At 41.4% G+C, this 17733-nt stretch overlaps 1 protein-coding gene across 5 annotated transcripts in view; it reads left to right on the top strand.

Annotated features, from left to right (window-relative positions):
- szt2 (SZT2 subunit of KICSTOR complex) overlaps positions 1 to 15142 on the top strand; it is a 165818-nt gene extending 150676 nt beyond the window's left edge. For all 5 annotated transcript variants that reach the window (XM_039812482.1, XM_039812483.1, XM_039812481.1 and 2 more), the window contains 6 exons: positions 2860 to 3034; positions 4312 to 4434; positions 6828 to 7344; positions 8289 to 8399; positions 14639 to 14707; positions 14800 to 15142. In XM_039812482.1, coding sequence (XP_039668416.1) covers positions 2860 to 3034; positions 4312 to 4434; positions 6828 to 7344; positions 8289 to 8399; positions 14639 to 14707; positions 14800 to 14943 — 1139 coding nt within the window. In that variant the 3' untranslated portion in view covers positions 14944 to 15142. The remainder of the gene's footprint in view (positions 1 to 2859; positions 3035 to 4311; positions 4435 to 6827; positions 7345 to 8288; positions 8400 to 14638; positions 14708 to 14799) is intronic.
- The last annotated feature ends 2591 nt before the right edge of the window (positions 15143 to 17733 follow it).

Below are 17733 nucleotides of genomic sequence, written 5' to 3'. Positions count from 1 at the left end.
CGTTTTGGTTTAAAAATAAATACCTTTTGCTTAGTTTACGCCTCACGTTCACACTACTCCGGCGTTTCCAAGCCCCTAAAACGGAGATTTGGAAACGCTACTGCCCCCGTTTTGGTTTGAAAACTCTGGGTTTGCTTTATAGTCTGGATGGGCTCAAACCTTTGGAAACGAAGACGCACGTAAGTCAGTCTTATTAGTTAGGTAGGCTTACATACGTTTCAGTAACAGTTCCACCTCGTCCTCGGTCCAAGATAATAAATCCCTGCTCTTTTCACCATTGTTGTTCTTGCTCGGAAGGAAGGAGATTAGTTTTGCTACTGGAGTTGAAACTCTTGTGTAGACAAAGATAGTTTTTGGCTTCACAATGCATTAGAATCTAAGCCTCAGGATCTCACCCCATCTGTCAATATCTAGTATTGATATCACACAATCTAAAATAATGCTATTCTACCTGTGACTATTTCATCCTGCTGATGCTTAGAAGTAACATGTACTTTGGAACTGGTTTCTCAAACGGCAGTGATACCAAAAGTAGTAATTTTAGTTTGGGGGATGTATACATGCTTTAACACCTTTGGTTTATTGAACAAAATAAATGCTCAATACATCAGCGTTAATTAAAGAAGTTTGCCGAAATCTAAAGTTAGAAAGGTTTTTTCAGATTTATATCAAGAACTACTGGATTAGGAAATGCATAAACAAGCCTAAGAATCTGACCAAGCATTCAGGGCCAACTTTAAATACTTGACACTTGGAGTTTGGTGCAACTGACACATTTCGGTGCACCTAGCATTGGAGGTAAGTAATGGTACTTAAAGAGTAACACCAAGGCTAATAATTCTGCTTGTGTTGCTATCTATTGGATGCTACATGCTCTGCCCCCACCCTCTGCAGAAAAACACTTCACGTGTACTATTGGTAGTTATGACCAAATGAAGCCTCATGACACTTCATGAAACATTTTCAACAAGTTCCTACAGTTCTTTTCCTTTATAACTGTTAGGAACATACAGTACTTGGTGATTCCAACATGGGGTACACCACAAACAACACTGTTACTTTAAATCCTCAATTTCCATTCCGGTGGCTGTTGGTGGACTAATTCCACTTCTATATTTTACTTGAATATACTTTTGTATTTTCCTTAACCCTTAGATACCCACCATAGACCCGTTTTTGTTAAAGTTTAGCATGTAAGGGCCTAAAATATTGTGATTTAAGTATATGATGCCCATCCCCATGCTCTATAATGTCTTTTCATTCAGACATATTGAGGTGAGAGGTCGAGGGACCCCTTTGAAAATGGCAATGCCAGTTTTTCCCTCACCGAAATTTAGCCAAACATTGGAGCATTATTTATCCCCATTTCTGAAACACTAGCATGTCATGTCATATCAGGCCTTAGGCCTTCTACTTTCATATGATACCGATGTCTATTCAATTCAATTTTATTTATAGTATCAATTCATAACAAGAGTTATCTCAAGACACTTTACAGATAGAGTAGGTCTAGACCACACTCTATAATTTACAAAGACCCAACAATTCCAGTAATTCCCCCAAGAGCATGCATTCAGTGCGACAGTGGCGAGGAAAAACTCCTCTCATATCTCATATCATATCTCCTCCTATCTATAGAAGCCAGCCCGCTACAGCTTCTTAAAGACAGTAATGTTGGCGTGGGTCTCAGTTGTGAGTCTAGCTATTCAGTCCTTCCAGAAAATGCTGAGTTTTTTTGTGATTGTTGCGGGCAAAAATCCTTGATTATGCGGCACATTTTCTTAAAAAATGCGATGGAATATGCGGGATATTTATGCAATTTTATGCGATGAAATTGCGGGAACTTGCAAAAACTGCAGTTTGATGAAAAAGAGAAAAAAAAGGGATTTCCCCCCCAACACCCTGCTTTTCAATGATGTTCATGTCGCGTAATTACGTCACTTCATAACATTTCCATGGTAACAGGGGAAAATGGCTGCTCTTGTGTGAAGTAATCGCCACATTTTTCAACTTTCTGCTAAAGTATATGTGACTTTTTTGCAACGAAAATGATGGGATTATCAAATCATGCAAGCCCTGCATATTTTGCACGGAAATCGGCAATTTTTGCGTCGAAAGTGCGGCGTATTTGAAAAAAATGCGGCCCCCGCATCAATATGCATACTTTGGCTGATTATGCATTTAATTATGCGATCACATAATCGCGTTTTTCTGGAGGGACTGGCTATTAACCTGCGCTAAATGTCCGGTGTCTCCTCCAGCTCACTGCTGGCCAAAAAAAGGGATTTCAAGCTGTGGCAAGTCAACGCAACAAATCTGAACTTTCGCAGTGCCCCCGCTCAGCTTGGCACAAAACAACCGTAAACGCAGAGCCGTCGCAACACACCCCATAGTAGTGACGTCCAAATGAAGCTCCGTGAAGCATTTTCTTTATTCTCTGAGCCCACTAGATGCCGCTCTCTGTTTAACAAAGGGTTGGAAGCACACCAGTCTATATCGACAACATTCCACTTCCGGGATTGTTCAGGTGCTGCCGGAAATTCTGCCGGATGTCCGTGATTTCCAGCCATATGTCCGTCACCTTCCTCTTTCTTTGTTTTGGCGTTCTAAACTCCGGTGGATTTAGGATTTCAAAATGTTCCACTGTCACACAAAAGAGATGATATAAATCCAAACTGCTTTCATTTGTTTTCCTTTCCACTATGTATGTGTGTATCACTGCTGTTTCTGTCTTAGGAGGAGTTATTTCTGAGTCATTGAAGAGATAAAAGAAAGATATAAGCATCATGTTTTCGCATGAAGGGTTTTAAAAGCTATGTGATTATCTTCATGAGAGCCTCTGATCCTTGTGTACATCAGGGAGCTTGTCCATCTCCACGGGGATGATAACTGCTCATCAGCTCTACAACTACATCACGGACCACGCCAGCACCTACGGCATGAAGCCGCTCCGCATGTCCAAAGCTGCAGTCGCCACCGACAAGAAAGGGACGCCTGACCTGCACGAGTATGCACTAGTGGCTCTGTGGAACAGGTGAAAATACATCAGAATCGCAGAATGCATATATTCTCATTAGGGATGGGGATCTTTAATTATTATTGATATTGATAGCATTTTCGAGACTGCTTAACGATCCGAGTCTTTATCGATACCATTATCGATACTTTTCTATTATTTGGTGGTAAGACGAGACGACAAATTCTTCAACTTAACAGAACTATTATTGCTTCTATTGCAAAAACTGTGGGTCTGTGACTGTTTGATTTCTTCTCTCTCTGTTGCTGATTAAGCGGCCCACAGAGCGGTGCTCTCGGTATCCAGTCCGACTGAGTTTTGAATGATTTGTGGCGGGGGGAGTCATTTTTACCTCTGGTCTTTACGCACACACTGTGCTCGTAAATCATTGTTCCGATTCTTGCACGTATCTATTTTTAGACATAACGTTATATGATCCACTAGTCTCGATTGCAGTATCGATAAGCTCGGACCTTATTGATTTTGGGGTTTTGAGAAATTTGGAATCGGGTCCTTAATAGAACCAGGTTTAGACCCACCCCTAATTCTCATGACTTAATGGGTTGTCTGTGAATGACAAAAACTATTCCAGGTCTGCTCCAAGATCACTGGAGTCCAGCAGAGAGACCTCAGCTCTCTGTGGAAGATACAGAATAGGGCTGCACAATATATAATTTTTTTTAATCATCATCGCAATATCAACTGGCACAATACAAATATCACGAAAGGTTGCAACATACCACGATAGACGCTACGAGATTTTTTGAGAAAGAAAATATTAGTAGAGCACTGCACATTAAAATGTAACTGTTTTTCTTTTTTAGTGCTGTCTTTATATTCAATTCAGTCTTCAATTTGTTTAATAAAAGATTGTTAGAAATGATTTCCCTTCCATTTGTTTTAAATTTAACACCCAGTTTGTTGTGCAGCCCTAGTTCAGAAAACTGAAAAAATAACTCAACCTGACCACGCACTTTTTAGTGAACTTTTTGTTATGCAATCAGGTCGGCCCTTTAGTTTAACCCTATTATGTCAAACAAATCGGAATGTGAATTCTTTCATTCCTTTGGCCATTAGGCTACTGAATACAAACCATTGATCTGATCTATGCTTTTTTTTGCCACTGGCATGTTGATGTTGATGTCCATGCTGATTGTTGTCGTACTTATTTATTACATGGATAGATGGGATAGACTGGAAAAATGAATTGCCCCTTGGGGATTAATAACGTTTTCTGAATCAGAATAAACCGCTTAATTTCAACCTACTCTTTCTTCTCTTCTTTCTTGCTTTAGTTCGGGTTCTTACAAGGATCTGGAGGGCCTGCACCACCATGATGACTTTGACGTGTCGCTGGTGGTGTGCCATAATGCCGCTCCATTCGAGGAACAGTCTGACGGGGAGAGGCATCTGCTAAGGTAAAGAGATATGAAAGAACGGATTAAGGAAGACATAAAGCGTGAGCCCATAAAAGCAAAAAGATTTCCACTTGGCTGATTTTTTTTCTCAAATTGTATTTATTAATTGATTAATTGCAAAAAATTGGTACTTGACTATGAAAATAATAGTTCATAGCAGCCTTAGTTTGGTCATAGATATCAATTGTCCATATTGATTATCTAAAGTAGTCTGATTGATACTGGATTTTTAGGTTGATGCCGATATTGATATTTAAGTTTAAATAAAATCAAACTATATTTTGCTAAATATATTTTAAATTCTTTTTATAGAAACACATAATGCTAACATTTCGTTTTTGATAAAGCTACCTTTAGGTTAGTAAATAATTGCACTGAGCAGGACATTTTACAGTTGAAAAATAAACAACACAAGGCATATGGTAGTGATGTCCAAATTTAGCTTTTTGAACCAATAGTTGTATTTGTTGACCCAACTAGATGGCGCTCTTGGTTTAAAGAAAAAGGCTCAAAGAATGACAATTCAGTGTGTCTCGCATTACAAGACCTTCCTCCACAGCGCTGCGGAGGAAGGTCTGGCTAATCCACACAGCATTCCAGGATGGGAGAAAAACTTCTTTATTGGCATTTCTTTAAACCAATCACAATCGTCTTGGGTGGTGCTAAGCACCAGACGAAGCCACAGTGCCTCTGCAAAATAGCCTCGAAAAGGAAAGGTGCAAGCCACGGCCGAGTGACGTGCGTAGCCGCGACGTGTAGTTACATTTTGAAATGCGTGAAAAAGCCTCGGAATCTGAATTGAAAACGTTTACAAGCAAACACATTTACAAAAAAAATTGCCCATAACAGGTTTGAATATTAAGAGCTGCCTAATATTCGTTTGAATATCATTATTTTTTTTTAATATTCAAATTATATTCGAATAACGAAGTTCTGAGTCAAAGCCATAGTCCTCATAAATCCACCGGAGTTTAGAACGCCAAAACAAAGAAAGAGGAAGGTGACGGACATATGGCTGGAAATCACGGACATCCGACAGAATTTCCGGCAGCACCTGAACAATCCCGGAAGTGGAATGTCGTCGATATAGACTGGTGTGCTTCCAACCCTTTGTTAAACAGAGAGCGCCATCTAGTGGGCTCAGAGAATAAAGAAAATGCTTCACGGAGCTTCATTTGGACGTCACAACTATGGGGTGTGTTGCGACGGCTCTGCGTTTACGGTTGTTTTGTGCCAAGCTGAGCGGGGGCACTGCGAAAGTTCAGATTTGTTGCGTTGACTTGCCAGCTTGAACTGAAATATGGACCAAAAAATGATTAGCCTACTATTGTGACTGGATTTTCAGAACCGTAAAATAACAAACTGGCCTCATATTGACACCAGGCAAAAACATTAATAATCAAATAACAGCATGCACCGGGAGTTTCGGAGTGGTAACTATTCCACCGACCAGTACGCAACACAAGACCCTTGCTTTACCGTTGAAACTTGAATACGCCTTTACAGCAAATATGACGAGAGATTTTAAACAAAAGATTTACAGTACATGTCCATGACAAGTTTATTCTTACACTGTCCCAGCTATCTTGATCATAATTCTTTAAATGTCTTTCTTACTATGTTTTGAAAGAAAAGGAATAATACATAGAATTCATAAGCAATAAAATACATTGTTGCACTTCAGTACAATGAGTTAATTAATTATTAATTAATAATTAATAAACTTCATTTATGCTCCCTGTTATGTACGAAAATAGATCCATGTCCATTTCAAACGATGTAAGCATCACTGCCTGCATACTTCCATGCGCCCTTTATGTTGGCGTGAATGTTAAGCAATACATCCACTAAAGGGGGCTCAAACTAATCGGTCTCGCCCGGACATTTACTTTTCCTTCGCCTCCATCCAACTCCCATATAATTCCCGTCCAATATCCTCCCAGCTGTTCTAAAGTAACTGTTCGTCTCTGTGCCTGGGCGAAGTAAGTAGCCTAGCTCCGCCATTTTTAAAATGTCTTTGTCATGTCCTATGGTCTTGTCTCGCTTGAACTATTGGCTACACTTCCTCCACGTTTTCCAGTGGTATTGCTCCGTTTCATCCATATCCGTAAAGCTTTCAGACAACGTGCACATAACATGTAAAAGAATGTTGGGAAATTTAATTCCAATGTCATGTAATTGCCAGATGCCACAGTGGTGGCTGTTCAACCAAAGTTACATAGTCCTGCTTTTAATGAATGATTGACGGTTATAACAGTCATCTTTACATAGTAATAACTTTCTACAACAATACAGATATATCTGGTATGTATCAGTCCGGCCATAATCTCAAGAAGCATATGCTGCAATTGAAATGAATGCCGTTCTTAATTCTCATATATCTTTATGTGTAGGTTGCGGTTCTATGTGATCATGACGAGTCAGAGAGAGCTCTTCCCCCGCCTCACTGCTGACATGCGCCGTTTCAAGAAGCTTCCTCAGATCTACCGTGATCCTGGTGAGCCGGGAAGCCGCCCCCCACCGGACCAGACCGAGGCCGGGGGGTCACGTGGCGGTGACCAGGACCTCTGGGAGGAAACACCATCTGAAGCTGCAGCCACTTTGGCTCCCAGTGACGGCAACGAGTTTTACCCTCTAGCGGGGGCGGGCCCCGAGGCTCAGGGGCTGCTCTACCCCTCCCCTCTGTTCCCGCTGCTCCACAACGAAGTGGCGTCGGCCCGCAGACAGATCCAGGCCAGCGTGGAGCAGGCCATGGGACACTGCCGCAGGGACAACCTGTGGAGGAGGCTGTTCCACGGAGAGCACCTGGCCCTGGACAAACTCAAGCTGACCAAGCTGTCCTTCAGCGAGCTGGAGGAACTGCTGGAGGCAGTGCAGAGCCGCTCGGTGGGGGAGATCGACCCACAACTGGTAAGATTTTGAATTTTTTTTCCTGCCAGATATTGCGATTACAATTCCATTTGCATTTGTTTTTTTGGCTGTATATTGCACCTTCTACCATCATGTTAAATTAAGTAATAAAAAATAAATTAAAATCCTTTCATTCATCAGTTTCTGTAAACAATCTGTAATATGTAACATTATTCCAGCATTTATCTTATTAAAAAACAGTAAATATAATAAAAAGAGGAATAAAAAAACGTTTAAATCAGATGTTAAACATTCAACTAAATATTTCTCTTTCGATTAAACACGGTCTTCACGATTAGCTAATCTCCTTCTTTTAAATCGCGATTTCGATTTGAAAACGATTAAAGGTCCTATGACATGCTGCTTTTTGGATGCTTTTATTTAGGCCTTAGTGGTCCCCTAATACTGTATCTGAAGTCTCTTTCCAGAAATTAAGCCTTGGTGTGAGAATTACAGCCACTAGAGCCAGTCCCACAATGAGCTTTCCTTAGAATGTGCCATTTCTGTGTCTGTAACTTTAAATGCTATTGAGGAGGAGAGGGGAGGGGGGCAAGGTGGAGGGTGGGGGGCAAAGCAGAGAAAGGGGAGGTAACCTTTCCCCTTATGACGTCATAAAGTGAACATTCCAGATCGGCCCATCTGAGCTTTCATTTTCTCAAAGGCGGAGCAGGATACCCAGGGCTCGGTTTACACCTATCACCATTTCTAGCCACTGGGGGACATAGGCAGGCTGTGGGAACTCATATTAATGTTAGAAAACCTCATAAAGTGAAATTTTCATGCCATGGGACCTTTAAATTGTTCAGCCCTAATTTCCTCATAAGCTTTTCATTTGACATTCATCCACCATCCTTTGAGTCAGCGCTCAACATGAACCTTTGGGTGCACTTATCAAGGCCTGATGTACCCGGTGAATGACAGAGGTTTGTGATGTGTGTGTGCAGGACTGTTTCCTGACCATGAGTCCGGCCTGGTACCAGAGTCTGATCAAAGTCCTGCTGAGCCGCTTCCCTCAGAGCTGCAGACACTTTGACGACAACGGCATCCAGTATCTGGTGAGAAGATGCACCTTTCCTCCATTCTCTTTGTATATGAGAGAACATGAAGCAGAATCAATGCTGACTCTGATGAATCAATCAAAGATGTGTAACTGGTGTTTTCTGGTTTTAAGTAGGGCTGAAGGATTTGGGGGGGGGGGAAATCAAATTGCGATTTTTCTGCCTATATTGAGATTACGATTCGATTTGGGATTGTTTTTTAAATGGTTTAGCTCAATATTTCAATATTCACTCAGTTCAACAGCAGCATCTACATATTACACCTTCTACCATCATGTTAAATAAAGTTATACAAAATAAATTAACAATCCACTGAAAATAGGACATTTCTGTAAACAATCTGTGATATGTAACATTATTCACAGCATTTATCCTATGAAAAAACAGTAAATATAATAATAAAAAAGAGGAATAAAAAATGTTAAACCAAATGTTACACCAACAGTGTTTCCTTTATATAATTTTAAACCGGTCTTAATTTTCCTACGTCCATGTAACTCTACCTCTAATACTCTTTTTTTTTTTTTTATTCCGTGGTGTTGTAGTTCTTTCTTTCGCTAGTCCAAATATAATTCGCTGTATTACGACTACAAATGAGACCGACATGCAACTGATATTGATGTTTCAGACGATGTTTCCAGACGCTGATATCTGACTTTTTTTCATGTTGTAATTAGGGCTGTCAGTTTAACGCGTTATTAATGTCGTTAACGCAAACTCATTTTAACGCCGTCAATTTTTGTATCGCGAGATTAACTTTCTTTCAGATCTAGCTAGACCGGAAGCAAAATTACGAATCCAAGGGGGTAAGCTTTGCTTCAGAACTCAAGCCATCATGGCGCCATTTTGTTGCTAACTGGCCATCACCTCCTGTTAGCATTCCGCTTACCGACATTTTTTTTTTACGTCACTTGACTGAGAATAACTTTACATCCAAAGCGTTTAAAGACTCGATTTGTCCATTGTTTAGTTCTAAAGAAACACAACAACGTATAAAAGGCTCCATTACCTTGTACCTCACGTTATGGCTCCGTAGCAGACGTTTTTGTAAAAATAGGCTAACGATTGTGTCATAACCAAGTGACTTACTGTCGCACAGTAGAGGAATTACCGTATAGTACAGGAGAAGCTCGCAGGCAGTTTCGACTTACGTTAGCTGTTTAGGTTTAATTACTAATGTTAACTAGCATGTTAGTTAGCAATAATTAGCCTGTGCTTATGTTATCTCCTTACATATACCTACACTCTCCGTCTCTGTAAGATTGGGAATGATTGAGATTTCTCTTGGCACAGCTACCAGAAGACTTACAACTTTCAGACACGTTGCTCACGTCACATTTGCGCTGTCTCTGTCAGTTGGAGGCTGCGCAGTAAAGCTGGCAATCACCGGAAAAGTGCTTCTAATAGCCTTCACTGGTCTCCGTCCAGAGCAACGGGGTCTATTGGTCCATTAATATATATGTCAATGTACGAATCCCATTATGGCCACGCCAAGACCCGCCCTACGAAGCAGCTCGATTGGTTGCGGTTAGGCATTTCACCTCAAGTGGTTAAGGTTAGGATAGCCGATTGGTCAGGGGATAGGACCTGAACAAATGGGGTTACGTTACCTTGGACGCCTGGCCAATAGTAGTGATTGAAGGGCGGGTATTTCACAGACCGGAAACAAAACAGACACACGTCGCGGCCAATGGTCGCGGCCGCACACACTTGTTTGGGCTTGTGAGCACCGTAGCTAGTAGGCTCGTCACGGCAATTATCTTCGGAGCGAGTAGTGACTCTAGAGTCATAGTGAGAGAACCAAGGAGTCTCCCCTGTTCTTTCTGACCACGGTGGGAAACCTGGAGCAGGAAAAGTTACCCTTCTCCTTGAGTTTATGGAGAAGGACAACCAGGAAATGAGTCAGGGGAAACTGTCTATGGGGAAATGCAACGCTACCAAACTACGCCCACGGCAGTCGCTATGACGACCAGCCACGCTCGCCTTAGGCATGAGGCAGTACTATCTGCAATGGAAAATGGAGGTAACAGTGTTACATTGTGTGACAGATTATTAGCTCCAAGTGTGAATGTTAGTGTGAAATTGAACACTACGTATATATATGCCAATGTTGTTTTACCTGGTTTTACCTTGTTGTTTACCTGTGTTTTATTCAATTGTATAGCATTTGGAGAAAAAAATAAATGTAAATGGTTTAAACAGTATCCTGAGTAGACTTTGACATACACCAGTCTCTGATTATCCATCCAACATCCGTTCCTTTAATATTAGTCAAAATAATTCATAATTACATTTTTTTACTGAAAAAATACTGTAGGTATAAGTTCATATTATTATTATTGACCATTAATTCCAAAAATAAGCGTTAAACTATAGTGGTTAGAAGTTGGTGGTGGGGAAAACGTGTCAAACGTCAAAAAACACGACAAAAACATTAATTTTCAATTATTGAGCCAACCCGACCACTTCATTTTCTATTTTGACCCGAGAGCACAGGGTCGGTGGCAAGACAACACAAGGGTTAAATGTACAAAAGGACTCTGGAGGGATTATTTTAATCTTGAGGAGGACAATTATGGGATCCTGCAGACTTTGAGATGACTCATTCATTAAGTAAATGAGAAAGCTGGAGGTGAAAAGGATGTGCCTTATTTTCAGAGACTGGGACCACAGCCGGATCTCTCACTGCTGTCCTGTCCTTGTTATCCAGTTTATTAGCTGCAGCCTTTTTTTGTCAAATGTATATTTTTTTTATACATTTTTGGAACTGTTTTGTGTGCAATGAGTGATGTTCCCTGATCACTACGTTCACTGTGGTGCAGTGGTTGTTCCTGACGACAAGGCTTTCTGTGCACTAGGACTGCACGGTATGAGGAAAATATCTAATTGTAATTATTTTCACTGACATCGCGATTTCGATATGTTTCACGATATTGGAGGGAACTATCATTTTGCATCATTCTCATTTTCATTGAAAAATATATATATAAAAAAAAAATTATTATAGTGTGATTTTTGCGAGGACCTGTGATTTGGATATTGCACTAGTCCACATTGTGCTTTCAATTTAATTGCGATTAATTGTGCAGCCCTACTGTGTAATACAACTCTGATTTAAGAGCTCTGGCTGGAGTCTCTCCTTAGCAGCTACCACTGAGACTCATGGGAAGTGTAGTATTTAGTGCCAATCAAATCACTTATACTTTACATGACTACCCTGTTGTGCTTTAGACATCTTAATATAGTCTTTCTGCTCTTTCCGACAGCCTTTGGTTTCCGTACAATCCTGACTCATTTGCGTTTCAATCTTATTGAGGGTCCAATATTATGCTCATATTTTTTCAGGTTCATACTTGTATTTTGGGTTTCTACTAGAACATGTGTACATTGCTTTTTTGTTGAAAAAACATTCTTTTTTTTCATACTGTCTGTCTGAATAAACCTGTATTCAGCCTCTGTCTGAAACTCTCCATTTTAGCGGCAGTCTCTTTAAGCCCCCCTCCCAAAAAAGCCCGGTCTTCCACATCTACGCCCTTTAAAAAAAGGAATTTGGGTCAAGAAACGATACCTCGAGTCAGAAGCTCCGCACAATTCGCCGCCGTTTGGTTCATATCTACTGTATTAATAAGGGCTGTGTATCCTTCAAAAATATTCGATACTGTGACTTTGATACCGGTTCTTAAACTATACTTTTTTTCTGAGGTGGAAAGTAACGAATTACAATTCCTCACGTTACTGTAACTGAGTAGTTCTTTTTTGTGTACTTTTACTTTTTAAAAGTCGTTTAAAATCTTTTGCTTTTACTCAAGTATGTTTAGTTTGAAGTATTACTTTGCTACATTTTAAAGAGGCGCTGTGCAGTTTTCTCGCTTTTTGCCGGCAGGTTTCTCTATAGAGCTCCCCCTACAGCTTCGGAATAGATATTTGGCAGCTCCTATGTTTACTCGTGTCTGACTCCTCGCTCGGTCAGTCTGCCGTTTCCTCTTTCTCTACTCCTCCGACAATGCTTTCCTAGCTTTCTGCCTCTTTTTTTGCCGGCTCAGCCATGATGATAGTGTGAAAAACTCCATCGCTACCTTGTTAGCCGGTTCCTGAATGGGCGTTTTTGTAACGTGCCGTGAAGCAATTCACGAGACCTGATACCACGCCATACTTCCTGACGCTGTGTTGCAAGGGTGGTTTTTTCACTCAAAGGCGCTATGGGGAAGCGAGACGACCACCATTCAACCTGAAAAAAAGTCATATAACCATTCCAATGACTCCGAAGCTGTTCAGTTAAGGTAAATTAAGCTAAACAAACAACCCTGTATAGTTCCCCTTTAAATCACATCCGTTACTGAGTAAACAAAATTAATAAAAAAGCTCTCTAACGTTGTCTAAGTATAATACCTATAAATAAGATATTATAGAAGTATAAATATAAAGAAGTATATGTCCTCCCGCTGTTAAAAAGTATCAAAGTAACTTCTACTCTGAGTACATTTTAATGAGCTACTTTGTACTTTTACTAGAGTAGATTGTTATAACGTAAGAAAAAGTTCATCAAAGTAATAGTACTTTTTAGCCTGGGTAAACCCTGACGAACTTCCGGCAAATTTGAGATTTGCTCTGCAAGTCAGTCTGGCCAAGAGCCCATTCAAACCCAAAATCGAGGCACCAATCACAACCGCTGAGGCGGGCTTTACACCAATCACAACCGCTGAGGCGATAGACAGCCAATCACAGACATTATTAGATCTTGGTAAATTCAATTCAATCAATCAATTATTATATAGTATCAAATCATAACATAAGTTATCTCGAACACTTTACAGATAGAGTATCTAGACCACACTCTATAATTTACAAAGCCCCAACAATTCCAACAATTCCAGTAATTCCCTCAAGAGCAAGTAGTGCAACAGTGGCGAGGAAAAACTCCCTCTTGGGAAGAACCCGCACCACCTTGGTAGTGTCTGACGACGGTTGGGTGTGATGAACAGTGGCATAGTATCACATTAATAATGACAGTACTGGATGTAGCGGAAGCTGCAGGGTCAGCACGCACATACATTGCAGGGCATCGCTGAGCTCAGCAGCACAGACCACGGCACACTGCAACGGTCTTGGTGCCAACGTTCTCCAAAAAATGGGGAAAAAGATAAGACTCGGGAGTAACTCCCAAACTAGATTAGTACAAGCATTTCTGACGGCTCACACATAGTAATAGTAATAGTAACAGTAATAGAAACAGTAATAGAAAGGGGGAGCACATGTGTCAAAGGAGGAAGCCCGCAAACTATAACACTTAACTATAAATAAAGCAGGTCATAAGAGAGGTAGTTTCGCTAGAACTTCCCGGATCTGGCTGGCTGGCCTGATATATTATTAACTACTATGAAAAGAACCAATAAATACCCTCCATAAACACTATCATCTATTAATTATTGTCTTTACAACTTTTGATTTTTCCTAACCCCTAATCCTTTCTTGTAAAAAATACATTGAAGTATTACAGTGTTCAAAATAAAATACACACCCCACAAAAAAGAATATCAAACCAATCCAGGGTGATTTACGACGTGGCCTCTAGGCTTCTTGGTTTTGACTTTCTTCCTCCAACGAATTCTTCACCTTGGTGACGCCATCATTCAGGTCGGAATTGAGTGGGAGAACCAAGGTGTGTCCTCCACCTTTTTTAGGATTAATAGGTCCTATATTATCTCTACAAATCATCAATTTGACGGTTACATACAGCCTAACTGAGGGAATCTTATCTTCAAATTGGATTAATAGTAAAATAAAGAAAAGAAATAGAATTGAATTAACCAATACCTAACAAGGGGTGTGGTTAAAACAGCCTTGCCTATAGTAAGGGAAAGACAGGATATAAAAACAAAAGAAAAGATAAAGAATGGACCTGGAGCCCTGTAAATAACAACAATAATTGCTGTAATGTATTTGGATGTGAAGATTAAGACAAACTAAATGAGTTTAATGTAACTAGAAGCATCCTGCGTGCTGATTGGCTCACTGACTCTTGATGAGATTTACCCCTTAGGTATTGAAATTGGGTTTTGAATGATGAGGCATTTTTCGAGACTCAATACTTTAGAGGCAATTAGGTTGGTGCCTAAAAAGTATTGAATTGGGGACTCAGACCCCTTTTTATTGTCACCAAAAAAAAGAAGATCAAAAGAATCAATCCTTGTAAGCAGACTTTTAAATCTCCATCTTATCTGCCATCTTCGTTTCAGGCTGTTCTGAACCAGAAGTTCACAGACTGCTTTGTTTTGGTCTTTTTGGACTCCCAAGCTGGAAAAACAGTGAGTTATTTAATTTATATGATTTATAATATTAAAGTATAGTTGTGCAAACATATGAGCAATGCTTCTTCTCCGTTACGTTCCTCCTACAGAGTCTAAAGGTTGTGTTTCGGGAGCCACTGCCGTCGCAGCAGCCAGCCGGCAGCAGCCCCCCTCCCCAGCTGGTGTCCATGTATCATCACCTGGAATCTGTCATCAACACAGCCTGCTACAACCTCTGGACAGGCCTGTTATAGAGCTGCACGCACCTCCACTCATACCCGTGTGATCAACATCCACATATGGAAACGGGAAGAAGGAAACAGTAGAGGAAAACCAAGTTTTTTCAATGAGTTGATTTGGGGTTAGTCTATATCCACCACGTTCCACTTCTGGGATTGCTCCGGTGCTGCCGGAAATTCCGCCGGATGTCCGTCACCTTCCTCTTCCTTTGTGTTGGCGTGTTGACTATGGTTAACTGCTCCTCAGATCTCTGCAGGGTAAATCCAGACAGCTAGCTAGACTATCTGTCCAATCAGAGTTTTCTGTTGCACGACTAAAACAACTTTTGAATGTAGACATGTTCCACCAAAACAAGTTTCTTCCCAAGGCTATTTAGCAGAGGCGCCGTTGCTCCGTCCGGAGCTTAGCGCTGCCCAAGGCAATTGTGATTGGTTTAAAGAAATGCCAATGAACCAGAGCACGTTTTTCTCCCATACAGGAATGCTGTGTGGAATAGCCAGACCGTCCTTCGCAGCGCTGCAGAGGAAGGTCTGCACATGCAAGACTAATTTGGGGAAAATCCTCTTGGCAGCTCCACCACTCACCGTGGTGTTGAGCTTACCTCTGCCTCTCCTATCACGGAGCAGTGCGCTGCTGGACAGTGATGCCACTGTGTTAATGCAATATCCTGCTAGTGCACAATGCATTTAAACCTGAATGGACCAGACAGAAGCCCAGACCTAGCCCCAAACCAGTCAGGGAAAAATATGATTAAAAACTAAATGGCTCCTAACTGCTGTGTAGAAAACCTCCATTAGCCAGTTCAGTGATATACATGCTTTTTTTTTTTTTTGACTACGCTTTCATGTGAGCATGAGAACCAGCCCATACATCCTGTACTCCTGCGGAGCGTTGTTTGTATGCAGACATTAACGCTACACGTCCACAATATGGAATTAAATCCATGAAGGATGGTGGCGGTATGTGTGTCGCCATGTTAAGTTATATTTCGAGTGGTCCCTTTCCAATCCTCCAGGTCCACAGTATGCAGTTTCAGCATGAACAACGGTGTTCACACTGCAGCTGCAGAGTACGCAAGTATATCACAAGCATTAGTGCAGTTTAATGTCTCCATACTGTGTCATGTTCTCTGTGCACATATGGAGTGCAAAACATGTAGAAAGCTGCCTATGGTGAAATGTATTGAGCCAGGCTAACCTGCAATGTATGAACAGGGTTTCCCAGAGTATTATAGCGGTGGTACAGACCCTCCCCTAAATAAAAACAAAAAACAAACTTCTGCTAACAATAGAAGAAATGGATGATAAAAACCTAATATAAAGCCTCAAGGAACATTAGCAGAGCTGCTACATAAAGCTGGGTTGACACTGTGTTTATTAATTTTGTACGTTGTGTTAACTAACACTACACATTATAATCAGCCTTTCTCTGCGACGTTTACATTCACACTTAGATCGACTGAGCAGCCACGATGTGGAGCTCACACACAACATTGGCACGGAATCCCCAGTTGCTTTAGTCTGTTCCAATACAGAAGAAGACTGTTCAAAGAAGACACCCACCCCGAAACTGAAGGTCCGATCACAGCCCGTCTGACGGAAATTCGGGCCAATTCTAAAAAATTTGTCGGGGCGACCAATCAGGGTTAAAATTGGCCTTAACCGGCAAAGGCCACGGAATTGTTGCACAAAACTGTTACTTAAACAGTCATCTCGTAACTACATAAATAGACAAGATGCGTCAGGATCTGTCCAATTCAGCTTAGGTGATGGATCCATCACATCCTAAGTTCACTTCACAGTAATAAACCTTCAACGTGTTGGGAAAAACTCAGTAGCATCGCCCATCACCTCCACTAACCAATTCCAGTGGGAAACGCTTAACACTCTTAAAGAGGCGCTATGCAGTTTTGGCCATTTGGCTGTTTTCTCGCTTTTTGCCGGCAGGTTTCTCTATAGAGCCCCCCCCTACAGCTTCGGAATAGATATTTGGCAACTACTATGTTTACTCGTGTCTGACTCCTCGCTCGGTCAGTCTGCCGTTTCCTCTTTCTGTGTTCCCCCGACAATGCTTTCCTAGCTTTCTGCGTCTTTTTTGCCGGTTCAGCCATGACCATAGTGTGAACAACTCCATCGCTACCTTGTTCTTATAGCTAGCTGGTTCCTGGATGTGTGCAGTGCCGTGAAGCAGTTTGTTACATGGCGAGACCTGATATCACGCGATACTTCCTGACGCTGAGGCCGCTGGCTCGCCGGCACAAAGTTGCAAGGGTGGTTTTTCCGCTCACAGGCGCTAGGGGGGAGCGAGACGACCGCCATTCAACCCGCAAAAAAGTCACATAACCATTCCAATGACTCTTAAGCTGTTCAGTTAAGGTACATTAACCTAAAAACAACTGCATAGTTCCCCTTTAAAGTAATAGGTTCAATGTTCCGTGGTGAGGACTTACCCTGCCCCATCCTTTGCCACGTTTGATTGGCTGACTAAAGACGCAGCTTGTGTTACGAAACTAAAATCAAACTTTTCCACAACCAGAGCCACTTTGATTTGGACCTGCAGCTGAGCAGGTCTACCCAGTCAGGACCGGACGCACTGTCGGGTCGGTTCCTCTGGGTTTTCAGGGATCAGGTCCGTCTGAAGTACAGAGCCTTTCACAGATGGACTCTGACCACTGGGAGCAGGAAGAGAGTAGATGAGATGTGTCCCTCTCTTATGTCTTATCATCAGGGCCAGCTTCCAGGGAAGCAGAATTACCCCGAATTTTTCCCGAAGCTTTTTAAACAAATTGAAAAAAATAACAACTC

Source organism: Perca fluviatilis, chromosome 9, assembly GCF_010015445.1.
Source record: "Perca fluviatilis chromosome 9, GENO_Pfluv_1.0, whole genome shotgun sequence".
Taxonomy (NCBI): Eukaryota; Metazoa; Chordata; class Actinopteri; order Perciformes; family Percidae; genus Perca; species Perca fluviatilis.
The sequence above is the reverse complement of the archived record's forward strand: the minus strand, read 5'-3'. Positions and strand labels throughout refer to the sequence as shown.